The following is a 20,507-nucleotide window of genomic DNA, read 5'->3' as shown; positions in this document are numbered from 1 at the left end:
TCAACTTATTTGTGTTTTATTTTGACCGCACCCCCAACCATCTTCTCCTCGTACAAATTTAATTTAATTTGACAATGGTAGTATTGATAAAATAAAACTAAATCTAGTGGAAATAGGACAGTATTTTATGAGGACACATAATTGAGGCCTTCGTTCGTAAAATATGGCAACTTAATAAAAATGAAAACCTTTTTGAACCTATACAAGATTAGCGATGCTATATCCTATCGTTAATATAAAATCTGGAGTAAAACCAGAAAGAACTGTTCTCTTTTATAAAACAATACTTAAGCCATTACTGATGTATGGTTATGAAGTGTGGGAAGCAACGTCCTTTACTATAAGAAAAAAATTGCAGAAATTCCAGAACAAGATTCAGAGAATCGCAGTAGATTCCCATATTTGACAGTGTACTCTCAACTCTCGAATACGGTAGGGATACCGGAGACCACGCCTACGAAAGGAATAGACCACGCCTTCTGGCGTCACTCGCCCTAGTAAGGGTAGCTTATAGTAAGAGCCTTATGAATGTTTGCACTAACAACACTCCTGCTAACTAACCTTATCACAAACAGTGTCCATTTAAAATTTTCTTCAGTCTAGATAATATTTACAAATTTCTGTCATTACAGCAGGAATAATTTTAATTTTAATTTTATTATGTGATTTTTCCTTTAAATATATTTCTGATCTTAATAATTTGTAAACCTAATTCCTTGATCAGCTCCTCGCTGTCGTAGCCAGATTGTTTAAACCAGCAAAATGTTAAAGTACAGGCTTAAATTGACTTTAATTCCTCTAAGCTTACTCTAAACTAATACCCGCGTTTTCTCAGTACTTTCTCTCCTTTTATTAAACTTCAGGCTAAATGCTCAGTTTCCTTTTAATCCGAATCGCCGCCGGCAGTATCTTGATGGGCGTTGCATAATTGGCGTTGACTCACCGTTTTCCCCCAATGTGCCTAGCACGGCTCAGTACCGCAGTTCAAATATACTTTTGAACAAGTGAAGTCTTAGTCAGAGCTATTAAAGTAATTTTGCGCCATTATACGTCACTTGAGACGTGAGATATGTACGATTGACTAATCGAGATCTTTCTTTTCTTTTTCCAGAATAAGCTTCTAGAGAAGAAGAAGCTGACGCTCGGGATGGTCTACCTTCCAGGCGAGTGGGGAATGGGAGAACATGAGAGACGGTCCCAACTGGAGCTTATGATCGGGGACAGTGATAAGGAAGTAGCTCTTCTTCCCTTGAATAATCAGGTTAGTTCAATTAACTCAATATCAATAATCAGGTTAGTTCAATTAACTCATTATCAATAATCAGGTTAGTTCAATTAACTCATTATCAATAATCAGGTTAGTTCAATTAACTCAATATCAGTAAATTAGTAACTAATTACATATCTAAAGACTCCTCTACACGTTTTCTAAACTTAGGTAAAGTCACGCATGCGCAAGAATGTAGTTTATTTGGATTGGAGTTGAGTGTTGGTTTTTGGACACAAGAGCACTTGTGCTGCTTCCACACGTTTGTGTTCAGTTGTAACATTGTTTTAGAACTACCAACAAGTAAATATCTGTGCTTTCTGGGTTTTAATTAATTAAGGAATTCCCCAACCTGCAGATTCAATAATTAACTCCATTTTAAAATTCTATTGATTTGGTGTAAATGTTTTTTTAAAATTTTGTCAATTAACTCAACAGTTTATTTTTTATTTGACACAGCACAAATTTAAGTTTATAAAGACATTATATGTTTGGAGATGCGGCAAGTGCCAAACTTGTAAATCCAGTATAAAATCAAAATTATCAGATCTAGAAATGTTCATTGTGTATAGAGGCGTATATTATTATATTGAGTAGATAATCGAGTTGCTATGTAACTCAGAGCATTTAGATTTTTACCTAAGAATCCATTTACAATTAATGGAAATTTAAATTAAATTAGGTATAAATATTAATCATTACTAATAGGTAGCATGGATAGTTAATCCCCACAAGGGATGCCATTTAATAATGCTATGTATTGATTTTTATTTATCTTAAAGTTAAAAATTTCCTTACAATTCTTTTTTTTACCTGGACTTAACAACAGGAACATTAATGTCATTGAAAAATAGATATTAAACTATTTCTATAGCACAGCATCAGAAGTTAGTTTTATTAAATGAAAACATCAAATTTTCGCTTATTTTTTGAATACTCAATAAAAAGTACTTAGTGCTCAAAAAAAGGGCATATAAACCTTTTCTTAAGTGAAATAATTAGAATCTTAATAGAACTCTTTATATTTTCTTTTAGACCTCTTTTAATATTTTCTGAGTTACAGTTTTTTAAACACCAATATTTTTTGACAGACAAAAAACTATTGTTATGAAAATAATTATTATAAACTACTTTATGGTGCATGCAATGGGCTTCAATTAATAGGCTAGAATTGGCCCTTATAAGCCAAAAGTTTAGAGTTCGGAGTTATCATTTTTTTGGAATTAGTTATTTGTGTAGTGTGCTATTTTTCTCAGAGTATCTTTATCGGTCAATAAAAAAATATATACCTGTGTCTGTCATAGCCCAAGAGCTGTATTTGATTAGAAAGCACAGAACCAACTTATTTTCTAATTGACCATATAAAATCTGTTTTTATTTGCAGCCCACTATTAAACAGAACATTGTTATTGTGAATATTTACCTTTAGAGATCATGAAGGGATTTTTTTAATTTTTTTTCTTCTAAAGGTCGGAGGTCATACAAGGCTCTTGCTGCTGGATGAAGGGACGATATGCAAACCTCTGAATCCTCGGGAGTTGGAATTTTACCAAAACATCCCACAAGATATAAAATTGTTCGTACCAAAGTATAAAGGTGAGCCGTTCTTATTTTAGCTATTGTCTTATAATTTTTTTAATGCTTTGAGTTTTTTTTTGAGCAAATTTCTTTTAAAAATTTTTTAAATGAACTGTTTTTTTTTAGTTTTTAATCAGTAGAGATACTGTTTTTTTTCTTTTGTTAAAGAAATTCAATACAATAATTCAGAAAAATTAAAGGGAGGTAAGTTCAGTAAATGCTTTAAAAAGAAAAAAAAATTAAAATAATTTTTTAAAACATTTTTGATTATTTATTTTTTTTATAATTGCATGTTTTTGTTATTTTTTAGAGCCACTGGAAACTGATGTTTTTTTTTTTTAAATATTGAGTATAAAATATTTTTTGTTACAATTCAATTTTTAGCAAAGCGTTTCCATTGGCTTGTGGGTGAAGTAGGAGAATTCGAAGATGAAGTCTTTTTTTTGTTTTTGTTTTTTTTCCAAAATATGTTTCCTTTTATTATTTTATCATTGACTATTATATCCATGTAATTCCTTAACATAATATTCTTTCCTGACAGACCGACATACTTTCTTTATGACAAGTACTAACATGTAACAGTTCATTTCATGTATTTGATCAAATTAATGGAATTAGTATTTAACAGTTCTAATAGTCATTTCGTTTTACTTATTTAGTTTATTTGATCGTATTATGTAATTGAAATGAAAGTGAGAATCAGAGCCAAGTTTAACACTGGTCTTTCTCCAATTAGTTTGGCAATGCTGGCTCACTGTCGATTGTTTAATATTTTTAAAATATTTGAGTAACGATGTCAAATTGTAAGCAAATTTTAGTCAATTTTTTTTTCAGTACCTCCTACAAATATTTTTTTAAATAAAAGTTGATTTGATGACAAGATAATAAAGAGCAACTTTAATTAAAGTTTTATAGCAGGTGTTGGAAGTAACATATTTTTTTTCAAAGACTGTTTTGAGGTCAGTTATAGATTATATATCACAATCAACAGTTTACTAATATCATTAATAAAGTTTCAAAAACATAGTAAATAAGATGTATTACGAGATGACCATAGTATTCATATATTTTATGCTAGTTGATTTTTTGTGAATGTTTCTCTACCAATCAATTACACTTTATCTATTAAATTAACAAAGTGAAATTCATTTTTGGAAGAAAAAAATCTCTCAACTGATACCAATTTTTATGTGATAATTTTTTTAATGTTTTGTAAAAAGTAAATTTTTATGAAGAAAAGTAATTATTTCAACATATACTTGTTTCGTAACTGCATTTTGTGTCTATGTTCATGTTTAGATCGCATTCATATTTAGCAAATGAAACAATTTTGATTAAATATGAAAAATCTTTGGTGTAAGAAAAACTTAGGTTAAGAGGAAGATGCTTGTATTTTGTAAATAAAAAAATGTTTCTTTTAACTGTTACGTGGTTCTAAATTTGATTGTATGGAACCAAACCACAAGGTTGATTGGTTTTCATCTTGTTTTAAATAATATACCACCAAAGCTCTGATTGAGGTACATTATGGAATCGATAAACCGACTACTTTCTGAGTGTAGCAAAAAAAACTTCAGTCAAATTATGGTCTGTTAAGAGAAAATTTAATTGGAAAGTCATAAACGGAGATATTGTGAAATACAATATGTTAAAAATTATTATGTTATCATATAAAAATTTATTACTGAATTCAATGGAAGTAATTATTTTTTATTTGATGAATATTTATAAATAATTGTTTTTATCTATTAAAATCAAATTTTTTATATATATTTGTTTTTAACATAAGGAATCAAATATCAAAAGAATCGTCGGTATTGCCGATTGTCATTTTTAGAATATTACAATAAAGCTTTTTAATGTCTGCTAGATTTTTGAGCTAAACAAATTTATATGTTTTTTATTTATTGACTTTCTGTCGTCTGCTTCTTTCTATTAAGATTTAAAAAATTGTAATTTCCTGAAATGATTGAAAAATAAATTATTAATTTAAAAAATAAAATTTATTAGCACTTTTTACTAAATGATATTTTAAAGCTTTTATGTAATATTCATTTTCTTAGTGTAAGTTGTAAAATACCATTTTTATACTGTTTTATCATTTGATCAAATACATAAAAGAAGAATGATGAACGGAGACCAGATTTTTATACAATAAGAAAACTGTTAAAATATGAAATGATTTTTATGTAATATATTATAAAAAAAAAAATACAGGTAGGAAATTAAATTCAATAAAAAAGAATCATTTTCCAAAATTGTTACAATATAACAATGAAAAGTGGAGTGGGCTGTTTAAAACTCAAGGACTGTTTTAACCACTGGGAAAAAATAATAAATTATATTTTTGTTACTCATTGTTTCAATAAAAAAACGGAAAACAATAAACAGTAGGTGTACAAAAATACGATTATGATAAATTATATAATTAAATATAATGATAATACAAATAGTAATAAACCTCTACGATACCAAATAACCTAATAAATAAAATAAATAAATATTGAACTAATAGAGTTTGTCTTGTAAACTACAAGTAGCTTCTAAGGGTTTGAAGTTGCCATGAAAAAGATGAAAGAAGACAAACATCTTCGTATGTATTAATGTTTTATGAATTTATTTTGGAAAATATCATGGAACAATTAGACTTACATATCCACGGCTTATTCCACACTGGTGCTAAGTACATTTCCACTGGTTTTAGGAAAGATACAATTAAAAGTTGTCTCTTTCAGGTAAATAATTGAAAAATTATAATTTTCCTAAAAGAGAGAACATTTAATTCTATTTTTGGCAAAGTTATGTATATGAGTTTTAATACAATACAACATTTATTGGGTTTGTAAAACAAGTTTAATTATTAATTACATTATAAAAGTGAATCTCTATTATTTTATTCTATAATAACCCATAGCAACAATGGGTTTGAAATATTTTAAATTAAATTTACAAATCATCTTTATAAAACATTTCTTAATATGATCATTTTTTTTTTTTTTATTTAAAAGTAATTATTTTGGTTAGTGAGATATAATGTTTTTTCTTCAATGGGAAGGATAAGTTAGTTGGATAAAAATCTGGTCTCTGATGATAAACGATGAGTGAATTATTTCTAATTTTGGACTGCGACGTTACCGTTCCTTCCGTTCCTTGCTTTCCAATACTTTCCTAATACTGATCCTGGTGAGAGATGTTGTCTGACTAATGTGCAGAGGACACGGCTTGGTCCGCGCTGGCCCCCCGAGCGAGGGACTATATCTCTCTCTCACTCCCACTTATCTCGTCTAAGTCAAACAGATGACGGTCTGGGCCCACACACAAACAGTTCTGTGTTCCAACGGTTCGTATAAACAAACACTTCTCAATTTACTTCAGTTAAAAAGTTTTTTTCTTTTCTTTTTTATTAAAAAGAAAATTGTAATTAATTGTCTAAGTACTCATTAAAAAAAAAATATATTTTTTTAAAAAAAAAAAGCTAAACCAAAACTGTTTGACACTATAGTAGAGAAATATTAATTTTCTGTTACTGCTCTATTTTGTTTTTGCCAGGAAGCTGAAAAGAAATTTATTTCTTAGATTTTTTTTCACTTAATATTTATTGCCTTCTAAATTATTTTGTTAATTTTGCATTTTACTATTCAATAATCATGTAACCACTGAGCATAAATAATACTATTAAATAATTTTCTCTGACAATGTCTTCTTGAGCAGTACAGATGTTATATTTTCTTTTTTAATGAAAATATTGTTGAAGTAAATTGATGTAATGTTACTCATTTAAAAAGTGGGAGAATTTTTTTTAATTTATTTCAAAATTTAAAAAATAATTACAGAAAAAAACTTGATATTTTTATGATGGCTATTATGTTTAATTTTGCTTCAATCATATTTTCTTATCCTGGACTAATACACCTGTGTAGTCAAATCAGACCGAATATTAAGTCATTTTATCTGTATCTAGATTTGGGGTTTCAACCTGTAGATATTATTAAATTAAATTAAAAAAAAAAAAATACTTGTGTACTTGTAACCTAATTTTTATAAAATTTTCAGCACAAAATTTTATACTTATGTATTTTATAGCACTTAGCTAATTTTGCTTTCTATTTCTTATCGAAATCATTCCAACAGTTACGATTATATTGCATAATATATAATGGATTATATTGCATAATATATAGTGGATTATATTGCATAATATATAATGGGATATATTGCAACTTGCTTGATGAGAGCTTAAGCTTTGTTGTTTTGTTGCTGGTCAGTATTCAATGAATGTTCTCAACTAACAATAACAACTCATCCTTATTCAGCACTGATAGTAAGGGAAATCATAATTTTTAGTAATACTTCAGTTATATTAAATTGAGAAATAATTATTTGATCTAATTTCGAATTCAGGACATAATTTGTCTGGGAATAAGAGACAAGGTGAATAAAAAGCACAAATCATCTTCAGCTAAAGTTCAACAGACATCGTTGATCCTCATCAAGGCCAGAACAAGAAACTGAAAAGAAAAGGGACCAACCTCTGCGCCAGGCTGCATTGAACTGTATTTTGCTGAATGGACTCTGACCCCGGGTTGGAATACTGGCAGACATGATTTGTGTATTTTATTTATCTTGGTAATTCCACGACAAATCATAACCTAATTTTACTATTTATTAATTTACTTTAATTTCATCAACATATAGATCATTCATTATGTTTAATAGTGATGGGCTAAATGGTGGCACCTGGTTATTTTTTTTTTTAACATTAGGATTCACTATTTGTCACAATTAAATAATTTATATATTATTTTTTTTTAAATTTCATTAACATAAAGCTCTTTCATGGTGCTTAACAGTGACGGGCTAAATGGTGAAATATTAGTTATGGGTTTAAGAGTAGCAGTTACCTAGTGATAACATGTTTCTGGTAACAGGTTATGTTAAGTATACTGTGAATCGACTATTTTTCATATTGCTTACTGGCTTAATATTTTTTTGGCTTTTTATAACTTTTAGGCAAGAACAATCATATTCATCATGTATTGTACAAGTTACAAAAAAAAAAACTGAGATGAAATGGTTCAAATTTTTACTATATATTATTATTTATTGTGAAATTTTACCTCACCCTAAAATTTCACACCCCTCCTCCCTCACCCCACTATGCTACGCCACTGATTATATTTGGAATTATTTAGATTGGAGAAATGTACCGCTATCGTTATCAAGATTTCACTGTTTAACTCCTCTAATGCGTAATGCCACTTTTGGAAGAATATGTTTCATATTATTTATTTGTAAAAATATGGATTTTTTTCTTTTTTTTTATGAATCAAGTTTCTCTGTTTGTTAGTGTGTGCTGAATAAGGAGAGTGTTTACCATGTGCTTTTTCTACTAACGTATTATCTAATAGGCATAGTTCATTTTAGTGCATTTGTCATTGTTTTAAAAAGTATCATAACATATACTTTACAGAAACTAATTCATTAATAATCTTTTTTTTTTTATGATAGGAATTTTTCCATAGTATGTTGTGAAGTTATATTTAAGTAAAAATGTCCATCTTTGGTTAAGCTTTTTTAAAATGAGTGCTCAGACAGATAAGTGCTATCTTTTAATTATCAGAGTAAAAGATGACAGTTTCCAGATAGCATCTGATTTCTTTTTTCCATTTACTTTTATTTTTTTTTTTTTAATCTTTATTTCATTTATTTATTTTTTGACTTTGAGAAAATAGATATTAATTTTAGTTGTATGGTTTTCTTTTTAGAAAAAGAAGATCTAAAAGCTATCTAGAAACTGGTTTTGTGAATGTCATAAAGTTGAGAAGGAAAGAGTGAAGTTAGAGGTGGTGGTATTGGCAAGGGTCTTATTGTAAAGCTTACGATGTCATTTTAAAAAATTAAACAATACAAAATGAGTAAGTCTGCTTAAGAGGTAAAGGTTGAATGCTGAAATTGTTGTTTGTGTGACGATCACAATTTCAGTGTTGACATTTGCTCATTAAGTGTGACATGTGAAAACCTGAATTGTAAATTAATTGTTTTGTTTATTTGCTAGAAAAATTTATTAAACTAATTTTGTCTTTCATATAATTTAACAATTTTCATTTTCATTTAATTTCATTCAATCATTCCATTTTTTATTAACATATCGATTAACAATCATTCATTTGAATGTGCCATGTCTCTTTTTTTTTTTTTTAGAAAAGACCCCCTATACCATTGATAACACATTTTTTTTGTATTTTGTATGAACTTTTGAATGATTATACCAATAATAATTTTATTATTTAATATTTTTGTGTATTGCCTCATGTTTATAACTCAATTTTTCATGAGTTGTAATTGTTACAGGAATAATGCAAGGAACAGGAGATGTTAAACTCGAAAAGCGCTATAGCCCTAGCTTTAGAGATGACAACAATCGGGCAACAAAAAGGAAGAGGGATGATGTCTTGAGGTGATTTGATTTATCCATTATATCTTATATATTAGTTTATAATTAATTATCAAAGAAATCTAGAAATATTTCACCAGGCCGGTTCGGGAAAAAATATATTTGACAGATAACTATTATATGGGCACACAGTTGAAGAAATATGGACTGACTAATGTTGAAAAGTGTGCCATGTAAAATGTTTTTTATGAAAATTCCAATTTATGTATTTTTGAGGATGCGAAATATGAATCTAACTTGCTTTTTCTTTTAAAAAAATGTCTTGGCCTACTTCACAGAAAGTGACTTGTGGTTTTTGTGATTCTGTACACATCTAAACTCATTAAATATAATTGATTTCTTTTTTTGTTTTTTATTCCACACCATAAAACAGATCCAATGTAATATTATTTATTACCTCATGACTGACCTAGCAGGAAGGTAAGAAATATTTTTTAGGGAGAAATAAAGTTGATATTTATTTTTCAAAACTTTAATGAACCCTTAAATACAAATTTTTATTGCTATCCAAAAATGAATTTGTTTTCTTAAAATTTTTTGCCATACTAGTTCGATTTTTTTAAAAAATAATAATAACTCCAACACAACTTATTAATCTACACGAAACTTATGAGTCGTTTAGGGCCATCTAAATTGCATGAAAAGCATTTCTTGGTTTGTAACTACAAACCAGACCTACATAAACAAATTAGAACTGGAGATATAAGATAAAATATTTGAGAACTTTTTTTTTTTTTGAAACTACTTTCTTTTCCATTGAAATGGTTTGGGAGAGCAGAATTTCAGCTTTCTAACATATATGTTTTTATAATTTTATTTTTTTTGTGTTATGATCTTCTCTGGTGAGATTGTGACAAGTTGTATGTCGAGCAACCTAATTGCTATAATTGTCTGTTTTAAAAGTCTGATGAGTAAGACTACCACAGAGGGCAGTTTTATGCCATTTTTCAATTTGAGGGGCTTTGTAAATATTTCCTCATTAGACTATCTTAAGTCTTCTCTTCCCATTTTAAGCAAATATTTCAAAAGTGATATAGGACTGTCGCTCCTTGGAGGTTTTACCAGGAAGGATTGCCTTTTTATTTTTAACTTAGGATTTAGATAAAATTGTGAGGAGTTAAAAATTTTTTTTTTTGTGAATGTGTTTGAATCATCAGCATAAAATAATTATCTTCCAAAAATTTCTAATTTTTGATGTTTATGAAAATTTGTATTAAGAGTTTTTGAGAGTGCTAAAAACGAACCTGACTCAATTTTCCTTAAAATGAAATTTATTGGCCTACTTTACTAGAAGTGTGTTTTGGTTTTTGTAATTTTTAATACATGTAAACTTTTTTGATAGCAATATTTTGTTCTTATTCTGCTAGAAAAAACAAATCAACTGGTATATAATAACCATTATAATATGTATGTAGAGGAATCAGCATACGGTCAATCAGCAATCTTCCAAAATATAATTTTGTTTATAGAAATCTTTAATTTTGGTACCACTGAGGAACAATGTCTCCATAATTTGGTTAGATTGAATCAGCTACCCCCTATTACAATCTGATAATTGAAGAATTAAAGATGTTTTGAGAATCACTATTTTCAGAATTAATAAATATAATTTATTTTTATTTACTAAGTTTATTGATAGATTAGTTTACTATTAGATAAATGATTTTTTTTTCCTTTATATGATGGAAGGTAAGTTCGATAGCAAATATGGTGGTGAATCCTTACTTTAACATCATTTATCATTACTTCCTTTAAAATTGTTCTTTATTTATTGCTACATTTCCTTTTTCCTCAAGAATCTTATTTGTTTAAATTTTTTCTCACACTTATATTCTGACCCAGTAATTTAAATTTGATCCATATTTTAAAGGAAGTAATGATTCACCACTAAATGATAATAATTTTATTATGACCAGAAAATTGACTGGAATTTCACGAGAAATCTTGAGTACTTTTGGTATGAGCACTCGTAAGTTTTTTGTTTTCATTTTAATTGGATGACAATGTATTCCTCGTAATTAGCCGCACAATACGTAATTATAGGAGCAAGCTGGTATTGGACATTGGACGCCGACCATCCTCAGGCCTGGCGATTTCACTTTCTCTCTTGACCCAGTTTTTGATTCCTTCTTCAAAGATTTGTGGTGTTTCTTAATGATACTCATGAGCGGATGGTATGCTCACGTAGCGGCTTCTCGATCAAGTAAAAATTGTTGAACCATTATCGAAATGTTTTATTTTAATTTATTGAGACGACTATTTTATTGTGTTAGCAGTTTATTTTAATTTAATTTTTTTTTTTTTTACAGAATGAAAGTAAGGCGGAACAAAAGTGCTAATGAAGTTATGAAAAATGGACTTGAGCCATCAGACAAGTCAAATGAATGTATCCTTTTATTTGCTGTTGTTTTTTTTTTAATATTAAATTATTATTTATTGGTGTACATTATACCAATTTACCTATTTTATCTTTCATGCTAAATGATAAAATAAATATAAAATAACGCCATCCTTACGACAACACGACACCAATGGCGAAGGCGTCATTACATAGTCGACGCACACCACAAAAATCAGCAGTTATATATTCATATTAGGTAACAATTTATAATGTGATTTAATATTTTATGATGGAGTTGAGCTTTGGGGCTCCACTCAACTTTCGAATTCCTCTCGTATCCAATCCTTACAATCCAAAATCCTTCGTAAAATCCTCAATGCTCCTTACTTTGTGACAAATAAAATCATATATAAAGACCTTAATGTTCCCTATGTAACCGATCTAGCCCGAACCAGATATCACTTCTTCCATTATAAACTCTCTAACCACTCAAACCTCCTAGTTTCTAATCTTGCATCCTCTTCCATTCCTGACAATCCTCCGAGGCGCCTGAAAAGAAGATGGCCACGAGACCAGCTAATGTAAAATGTCATTAGAGTGCTACCAAAGGGTAGTTTACAAGCATATGACCATATTAATATTAAAACAGGTTTATATGATAACAGGAAGCTGCAACACCATTTTTCTAACATGAAAGATAAAATAGGTAAATTGGAAAATCAAAATATAATATATTGGCTTGACTGCAAAAACTGTGAAAAAAATATATATGTTGGAGAGATATCTTAAAAACTGGAAACCTGGATTAAACAATTTGTCACAAACTATAAAAATGTCAAGAATATAAACTGCATAGCATTGGCTAACCATAAATTTAACTTTAAAAACCCCACCATAATAGGCATGACAAAAAACACAAAATGCAGAAAGACATTAGAAGCAGTTCACATTACTAAAAATTTCAACAATACCGTAAACTATAAAATGAATACAAAAAACTTAAATACACTCTATGCGGATATAATAAATAGGCTGGAATATAATAAGTAGAGGCATAATGAATCAGGTAAAACATTAAAAAATAAAATTCTTCAATTCAAAACCATAATATTCAACTTGAATAGCAAAATTTATTAAATATGAACAGGGAGGTAAACAAACAGCACAGAGACATATTGATATGTCCAAAGAGGTAATGGCTAGTATAACTTAATATTAATTGTACTAAAGGAACAAGTGAATGCATCAATAATGAACGATATTGTTTAAACAATGTTGTGTTATAAATTTTAATTAATGTGACTATAAGATAAAATTTAAAAAAGAAAAATATTCACGTGACAAATGAGGTAAAATTGATTATTAGGTTTTGATTTTGTACATAAAAAATTGTTAGTAATTGCAAAAATCAGTTGTTATAATTGTAGGATTATTAGTACTTGAAGATGGGGAAAGCTCAAACAAATATAGAATATAGATAATATTCTAAAGGAGAAGTTTATTTTGTTATCTCAACATATTAATAAAAATAACAAACAACTACCTAGGAAATAATATAAAATAAAAATCTTTCACTGTTTGAAAACAACGCCTGAATGAATAACATAAAATTCATAATATAAACTATTTGTAACTAATAAATACATATAGCTTTTCTAAGCTGAATTTCAGTTCAGTTGAAATTTTTATATAATGGCCATTCTAATTAAAGAAACTCTTATTAAGATTCATTATTCATTTTTCCCTTAAAACTGGAAAAAAATAATTAAATTTTCAATTATTATTAAAAATTATACTTTTATACGAAACCTTGACTTCCATCTCAGATTTTCTATTATTGGAAAATATTACTTGCCGTTACAAGCGGCCGTGTATCCTCGACCTCAAGATGGGCACGAGGCAGCACGGAGATGATGCTTCGGCAGAGAAGAGAACTAAGCAGATGGCAAAGTGCGCAGCTAGTACGTCTGCCAGCCTCGGGGTGCGACTCTGTGGAATGCAGGTAAAGTGCCTATCTTCTTACATGAGTTTTACATTATTTTGGAAAGTTTGTATTGATTGTATAACCAAAACATTCAATCAATACAAACTTTGATTGTATAACCAAAAAATCCAATCAATACAAAGGTTAAGAAGGTTTATGTTTATTGTATTATCAAGAATTACAGTCAATACAAAATTATGGAAGTTTTTTATTCATGCAGGAAATTTTAAAAAATAATTTTTTCTAGCATTTTATATTTTGAACATTAACAAAACAAATTTGGTTCTGTGTGTCAGTCATCAGTTTTTTGTTCAGGCATAATCAATCAATCAAAATTGTCAATCTGATTTTTATAAAATTTTCAGGAAGTGCAGGTCAGTACCTAGTTGGGTCCATACAGATTTTTTCAGATTCTGTCTTCTACTTTAACTTACACATGAATAAAATACTGAAAAAGATTCATTTCCAGAAAAAGAAACTTACAAACCAGAAAAAAGGGATACAAAAAAAAGATATAAATGAAGCTATGTTAGCCCATGTAGATGATTTTACATGACATTATTAATGTTTCAGGTGTACAACACAACCGCAGATCATTTCATAAAGCGAGACAAATATTGGGGAAGGGAGTTGAATGCGGATGGCTTCAAAGGTGCTCTCCATAAGTTCTTCCATAATGGCCTTTCTCTGAACCATTCCGTGATTCGGACGGTCATAGCAAGGTTGAACGAGCTCCGTTCAGCGATTGAAAAACAGAGCTCGTACAGATTCTACTCTTGGTAAGTATACTTTAATGGTGTGCTTTTTTTTTACTGGTTTTTTGGTGTTTTGCCAAACAAAATTTTGTTGGTTTTAAATTTTATTTTACTTCGGTAATAAAGTATTATTCTGTCTAGGCCAGTTTTTGGTCATAACCTGACCTGTTATTATTATTTTAGTACCACATTAATTTGGTCATAGCTGTCGATTTTCACTAGCTGCACTCAAGAGGTAAAAACCACCAAGAGTCGGGCTCTAAAGTCACATAAATATCAATGAGCATATTGTGTCAGGTTATATCCCCAAAACTCACCAGTACAGGATTACACCTCTATTTAGTGTATATGTTGTAATAATATTTATGTTCTATTTTTACCAATATTAAATGTTTCCACGCTTGTTTTGTTCAGTTCCCTTCTCATCACCTACGAGGGTTACATAGATGTAGAAGGAGATTCCGGTCTGTCTGGCGAGGACACGAGGAGTAGCAGTAGTGGCGACCCTGATTTTCTTCAGCCTACGTCAGTTGGAGGTGGAGGTTTCTTCCCAATTTCAGAAGAAACTATGGATGTCACATCACTTTCTTCGTAAGTTCAGTTCTTAGTTATGATTGTTTTTTATTTATTACGAATATTATTGTGAAGAATGGATTTTGAACTTGAGCTCCTCATTTTTTCTTTTCCAGTATCAAATTTTCATTTATTATGTATTATTTATTTCTTGCAGATCACCAAAGAGATGTAGCCCTGAGCCGCATGAATGGGAGTCTCCTGTATCAGAATGTTCTTCTGGTTCTGAAGAAGCTTCCTCTTCATCTATTTCGACTTTTGATCTCCTGACTTCGGCCCCGCCTGCAGAAGTGAAACGAGTCCGTAGAGGGACCGTTACAAGCTCGACGGAACCAGTCGTGGATCTACGCATGATCGACTTTGCCCACACGACGTTCTCGAGAAGAGGCGGTCACCAGGGTCCTGACGCTGGCTTCCTGACGGGCCTGGATACATTGAATAGGCTCTTGAGTCAGATCCTCTTAGAGGAAGCTAGTATATAGTCGGCAATGAGTTTTGTATTGTTTCGTTTCCAAGCCGTAGGTCTCAAAGCTCGTTACAAAAGCTGAGAGTCCTGTTAATATTAAATAATGTCAGATTGCATACATTTATCGAGGTTTATTTTCAAAACAGTTTGTAGTTTAATCTTTTGCAGAGATGTATACAATGACCTATAAAATTAAAGTGAAATAATTCACATCGATAATTTGCTGATATTTTGAAAAGGATTTTTACCCATGCTACTAAAATAAAAAAAATATATACCAAGCATCAAAAATGTTATTTTATCCATGTGTACATCTTTGCTGCATATTTGTAGTTTAAAATTAAATGAAAACTAATTAATGAAAGTACAAAATGTGGTGTTGCGACTATCCCGTAACTAGTGCTGCTTTCTTTGAAAATTTCATAATTGTCTATTTAATATATCGAAATTTCATTTATTTTTAAGAAAAGACGTTTGTAAATATTTCTTGATTGCTTGTATCTTGACACTTGTTTCTTTTCTATTTATGTATGTTCAAAGTTCTATGTTTGATTATAAATTATGGAACTCAAATTTTGTGAAATTAATTTTATAATCTTCTTATGTTTTGACTATTGAGGGAGTATAATTGTTTATTTTTAGAATTTAAATATTGTTTCTGCCTTAAAACATATTTGTATATTTGGTTTGTCACTTTGTGAATGGTAATAACATTTATATTTTGGAAAATCTTTTATATAAAACTGAATCATATCTCTTTTTATATGCATTGAATCTATTGCGACAATAGTTGCTGCTTGCGTCGACTGTAGGTCTGCTCTAAAATGAAGGATTGCTATATTGAGTTTTATGCATATAGACTTTACTAATATAATTTGAGCTCTACTATTTCCAAATTAAACGTCGACAAAAAATGTTCAATTTAGTTGAACATGTATTTTGTAATTACTTGACTTAAAAAGCCTATTTAGTCGAGAATTTTTCTTCTTTAGGCAGTCAAAATAAGACATAGAGGACCATGTTTATGTATCGGCTAATATTTAAAAAACATTATTGCAATACTTAAAATAGCAATACGGGGCTAGGCTTTAAGCGGAAAAAAAATTAAAACAAAAAAAAATTTTAAAATTGACCATAAAATTCTCAAAAAGACATCACTTCTTGGTTTTAAATAGTGACTTGTTGATCATTCCTCATTCTTGAAATATTTTTCTATTGGTTAAGAATATAAAAAATAACCAAATAAAAAAAAAAATTAACATTACAAATAAGTTACTGTATTGTAAGTAAACTTGCATTGAATTTATTATGGAACAAAACTTACCAGCGTAACGTTCCATAACAAATTATTGTAAATAGCTTTTTCTATTTATTAACGACGGTGATCTCAAAAAATATTTAATCGTGACCAAGGTGTTACTATTGTTAACATTCTGCTGAGTCAGAATAAAATTACCGCTTTGAGTTATTGTAATGTAATTAATAAATAACTTTTTTTTATAATAATTGTGATTTTATACTTGTTTACACTTATTTGTGATAAATCGTGATCATGTTCGGAAAGTAAAGTATATTTGATTTAATTATTTAAAAAAAAATGTTGCTGCTTAGTAATATATATATATATATTCGCTCTAATATAAATATAATTTGTTTATTTTAATAATTTTCTTTCTTTAAAATTTGATTTTATCTATATTTAAATCTTTAAAATGGAATTTGATCTTAGTTAATTTCATTCCAAATGAAAGAATGACGTGTTTTCCGAAATCTTTTTAAATTATTAAATTAAAGAGATTTTGTTTAAGTAATATGTCACGTTCTGATTTCTGATTAATTTCTACTTATTAAGGAAGAACGTTGAGAATTGTTGCCTCTTAATTAGTTGTATTATTAGTCTTTAAGGTACCAATTCTTAACATTTTTAAAGCAAACGTTACATCATTCCACCTGTGTTTTCTTATAACTTTGGCTGAAATATAATTTTTGCCATCTTTTAAATAATATGCTAGATTGAGATTTCGAAACTTCATATGTATAAATATATACATATACAATTAATAGAGATAATAATAATATTGTAATATGTTCTGATTTATTTCAATGAGTACAATGTAACCTTTGTTTTTAATCGTAAGTCTGGTCATTTGGCTGTATTTAAATGTGATTGTAAAATTGTGTTTTAGTTAATTTTATGTTAAATTTTTAGTATTAATTAGGAATAGAATTTATTTAGCATTTAAATGCATTTTTTTTTTCATGTTTTCATTGTCGTTCACACATATTTCATTTCGGTTATTTATTTGTCTTAATTTTGTTTCCTTTCGAGGCTGTAGATTCATAAGGCAGTTGAGATATTCGAACAAATATATTTTTATAACATTATGTACCAGTTACAGTATTTTATAATTTTAAGTTTGAATAAATAAAATATATATAATAATTGTCTTTGAGTTTCTTTCTTTTCTCTTATATTAAGTCGTCGTGATTATATTTCTTCAGATTGGATACCTCGTGTTATTTCTCGTATGAATGTATTTAATAAGAAGGGTAGAATATTTTTATAGTAAAATGGATAAGTCTGAATATGTGACCTGTTAATTCTTGTTAGTATGACGTAAACCATTTTAAAAATGCATGTTCAAATATTCTAGTGTTTAACCATAGTCACAAGATTGTTTATTGAATCCATCAAAACAATTTTAGTCACATGTGCTCTTTTGAAGATAGAATACCCTATTTAGACATTTGTCTTGTGTTTCTTTCATCTGAAACTCAACATTTTCTATAGAGTATTTTTGTATGAAAGAAACTCAAAAACTAGATTAAAAAAAGAAATGGTCCAGCTCTGCTGTGTGGAGCAGGCTTATCACATAGGACAGAAAAGACCAAAGCTTGTAGCGTATTTAATAAATACAGAGTCAGAATTTAGAGCTGTGGTCTTGAAGTCTATAATTGTTAGAGTCCCTTATTGTATATATTAAGCAAGGCAGCGGGACAGCTGGTCTGTTGTTGGCTGCAATCCTAGCGATGGCTACCTTTGTCCGACCATGCTCTTGTCTGTGTCATTCCAAACGGCATGACCAATTATTATTTTGTGTATTATGTTACTGTAGTTAGCTGTTAATTTAAATTTTTAATTGTAAATAAATATATAATATATAATTAAATTGTTTGTTGTTTTTCGTATATTTTTAACCCTTCAACCAGTTTAATAACCATTTATTGGCTTTTAAATATTATTTTAGGAGATGATGTAGTCAGAAATAAAAGGCATTATTATTATTTTTTTTTTTTTATACAAATTAATAATTGATTTTAGGGAGTAACCCTATACAAATGGAGCCTGTCTCCTATAACACTATACATTTTTTTTTTTGTCAGTAAATTCTAACTTGTCGAAAATAATAATAGTAAAAACTGACTAAAAATCTGCAATAACAATATAAAATGCTAATTACAACATTAAAACTACAATTAAAAAATTAAATTATCAGAAATGATAAAAGTAGTATTATTGACGTTCAATTGCTAAAACTATATCAAATTAACTAAATATAAAATTCTGTCATTTTATAAAAATGATTGTTACATTATAAAAAGATTTTTTTTAAATTTATTTATTTAATGTAATTTACAACTGTACAAAATAATATAATAAGTAAATATGTTGTACGTTTCATATAGACTTGAAAATCTTGGGAAGGAACCACCCATCGGTGGTACACATTATAAAAAGAAAATTTATAATCAATTAACCCAACCAAGTCTCTGTAATCCGAAACCCTAGAAATAAAAAAAATAAAACAATATCCTCATATCATCAATACTTTATGATGAGGTTTGTACGGTTGATCTTAGATTCGATATAAGGAGAAGATGGTAAGACCAGTAGCGATACACAATAAGTAAAACTTATTTATTTGTGTCGACATTGCGATCTGAGTTTTAGGGCTGAAAACAATAATAAGATAAAAGGCTATGAGCCTACTATATACACATCACATGATAGTTGATATTTAATTATATATGAATGTTAAATAATATCAAATATGGCAACATCAGAGCTATAATAAAACATTGCAGGCCTGATAAAAAAACTATTTTATATCATCACCTCGTTAGCCACATAATGAAATACCTTATAACAAGTAATTATGCAACTGAATTGAGTTAATATTTGTAGTATTATATCACAATACGTTTCAGGATGCTATAATTGAAAAACTAATTATAAATATAAAATCTTTGGTTTGCAAAGTTTTTCAAAAATATTCATGAATGTACTTTGTACTTAGGCATGTAAGTTTGATAAGGATAGTGTGCTAAGTAAGTTGGCCTGTAAGCTGTGTTGTAAGCCATTCCAATCCTGTCTTCGTTGCCTACAAATATATTTCCAACGTCCCATGCTCCCTTCTTTTCATAACCCTTCTCTTTGTTCTCTTTCTCTTTCTTTAAGTCTAATATAAACCTAGCAAGGGCTATAAAGGTTGTTATCGTGCTCGTTATTGCAGTAAGTGCAAAGTTCTTAGCTTCAAAAACAGGAGGAATAAATGAAAGCATTGTTAAAGTCAAATCTTTCCATATCGTGACTACCTTGGACAAGGTATCCAACGCATTCGTTTCATCTTTTCCTTTGTTTCCATGTCCTGCTGATGCTGAAACTAAACAAATTCCAATATTAGATTGAATAATATTAAATTCTTGTTCATAAAATACCAAAAAATTGCCATTAACATTTTAATAAGGGACATGATAATGTTAAAAATAAAATATTTTTCTCAGTATGAAGTATGAATATCATATTTGGGCTTAGTATCATATATTCACTCTTGATTTTGAGGCACAACTTAAAATCATCTCTGGGAGGAGATGATTTAATTGAAATGATTATTCCTTATTCTAAAATGTAAGGGTGAAAGAACAGATGCAGTAGATGGTCTGGCAAAATGTTGAACAAAAACTCTACAGACCTTCAAAGTAGGGCTTTTATACTTACTATTTGTTCACTAGAAATACACTTTTTGATTTGTGGCCCTTTAATTAAAATGTAGTATAACTCCGTAAACAACTTAATTACGAACAAACA

The 20,507-nt window shown here is 28.9% G+C and overlaps 1 protein-coding gene across 6 annotated transcripts in view; it reads left to right on the top strand.

The window, feature by feature from the left end:
- The window catches only part of LOC106678088 (inositol hexakisphosphate kinase 1), a 308,245-nt gene extending 289,652 nt beyond the window's left edge, over window positions 1-18,593 (top strand). For all 6 annotated transcript variants that reach the window (XM_067053053.1, XM_067053052.1, XM_067053054.1 and 3 more), the window contains 8 exons: window positions 1,112-1,261; window positions 2,737-2,863; window positions 9,197-9,302; window positions 11,609-11,685; window positions 13,467-13,642; window positions 14,198-14,403; window positions 14,794-14,970; window positions 15,110-18,593. In XM_067053053.1, coding sequence (XP_066909154.1) covers window positions 1,148-1,261; window positions 2,737-2,863; window positions 9,197-9,302; window positions 11,609-11,685; window positions 13,467-13,642; window positions 14,198-14,403; window positions 14,794-14,970; window positions 15,110-15,434 — 1,308 coding nt within the window. In that variant the 5' untranslated portion in view covers window positions 1,112-1,147 and the 3' untranslated portion in view covers window positions 15,435-18,593. The remainder of the gene's footprint in view (window positions 1-1,111; window positions 1,262-2,736; window positions 2,864-9,196; window positions 9,303-11,608; window positions 11,686-13,466; window positions 13,643-14,197; window positions 14,404-14,793; window positions 14,971-15,109) is intronic.
- Window positions 18,594-20,507: the final 1,914 nt, after the last annotated feature.

Source organism: Halyomorpha halys, unplaced genomic scaffold, assembly GCF_000696795.3.
Source record: "Halyomorpha halys isolate HHAL.00 unplaced genomic scaffold, Hhal_1.1 Scaffold122.1, whole genome shotgun sequence".
Lineage (NCBI taxonomy): Eukaryota > Metazoa > Arthropoda > Insecta > Hemiptera > Pentatomidae > Halyomorpha > Halyomorpha halys.
The sequence above is the reverse complement of the archived record's forward strand: the minus strand, read 5'-3'. Positions and strand labels throughout refer to the sequence as shown.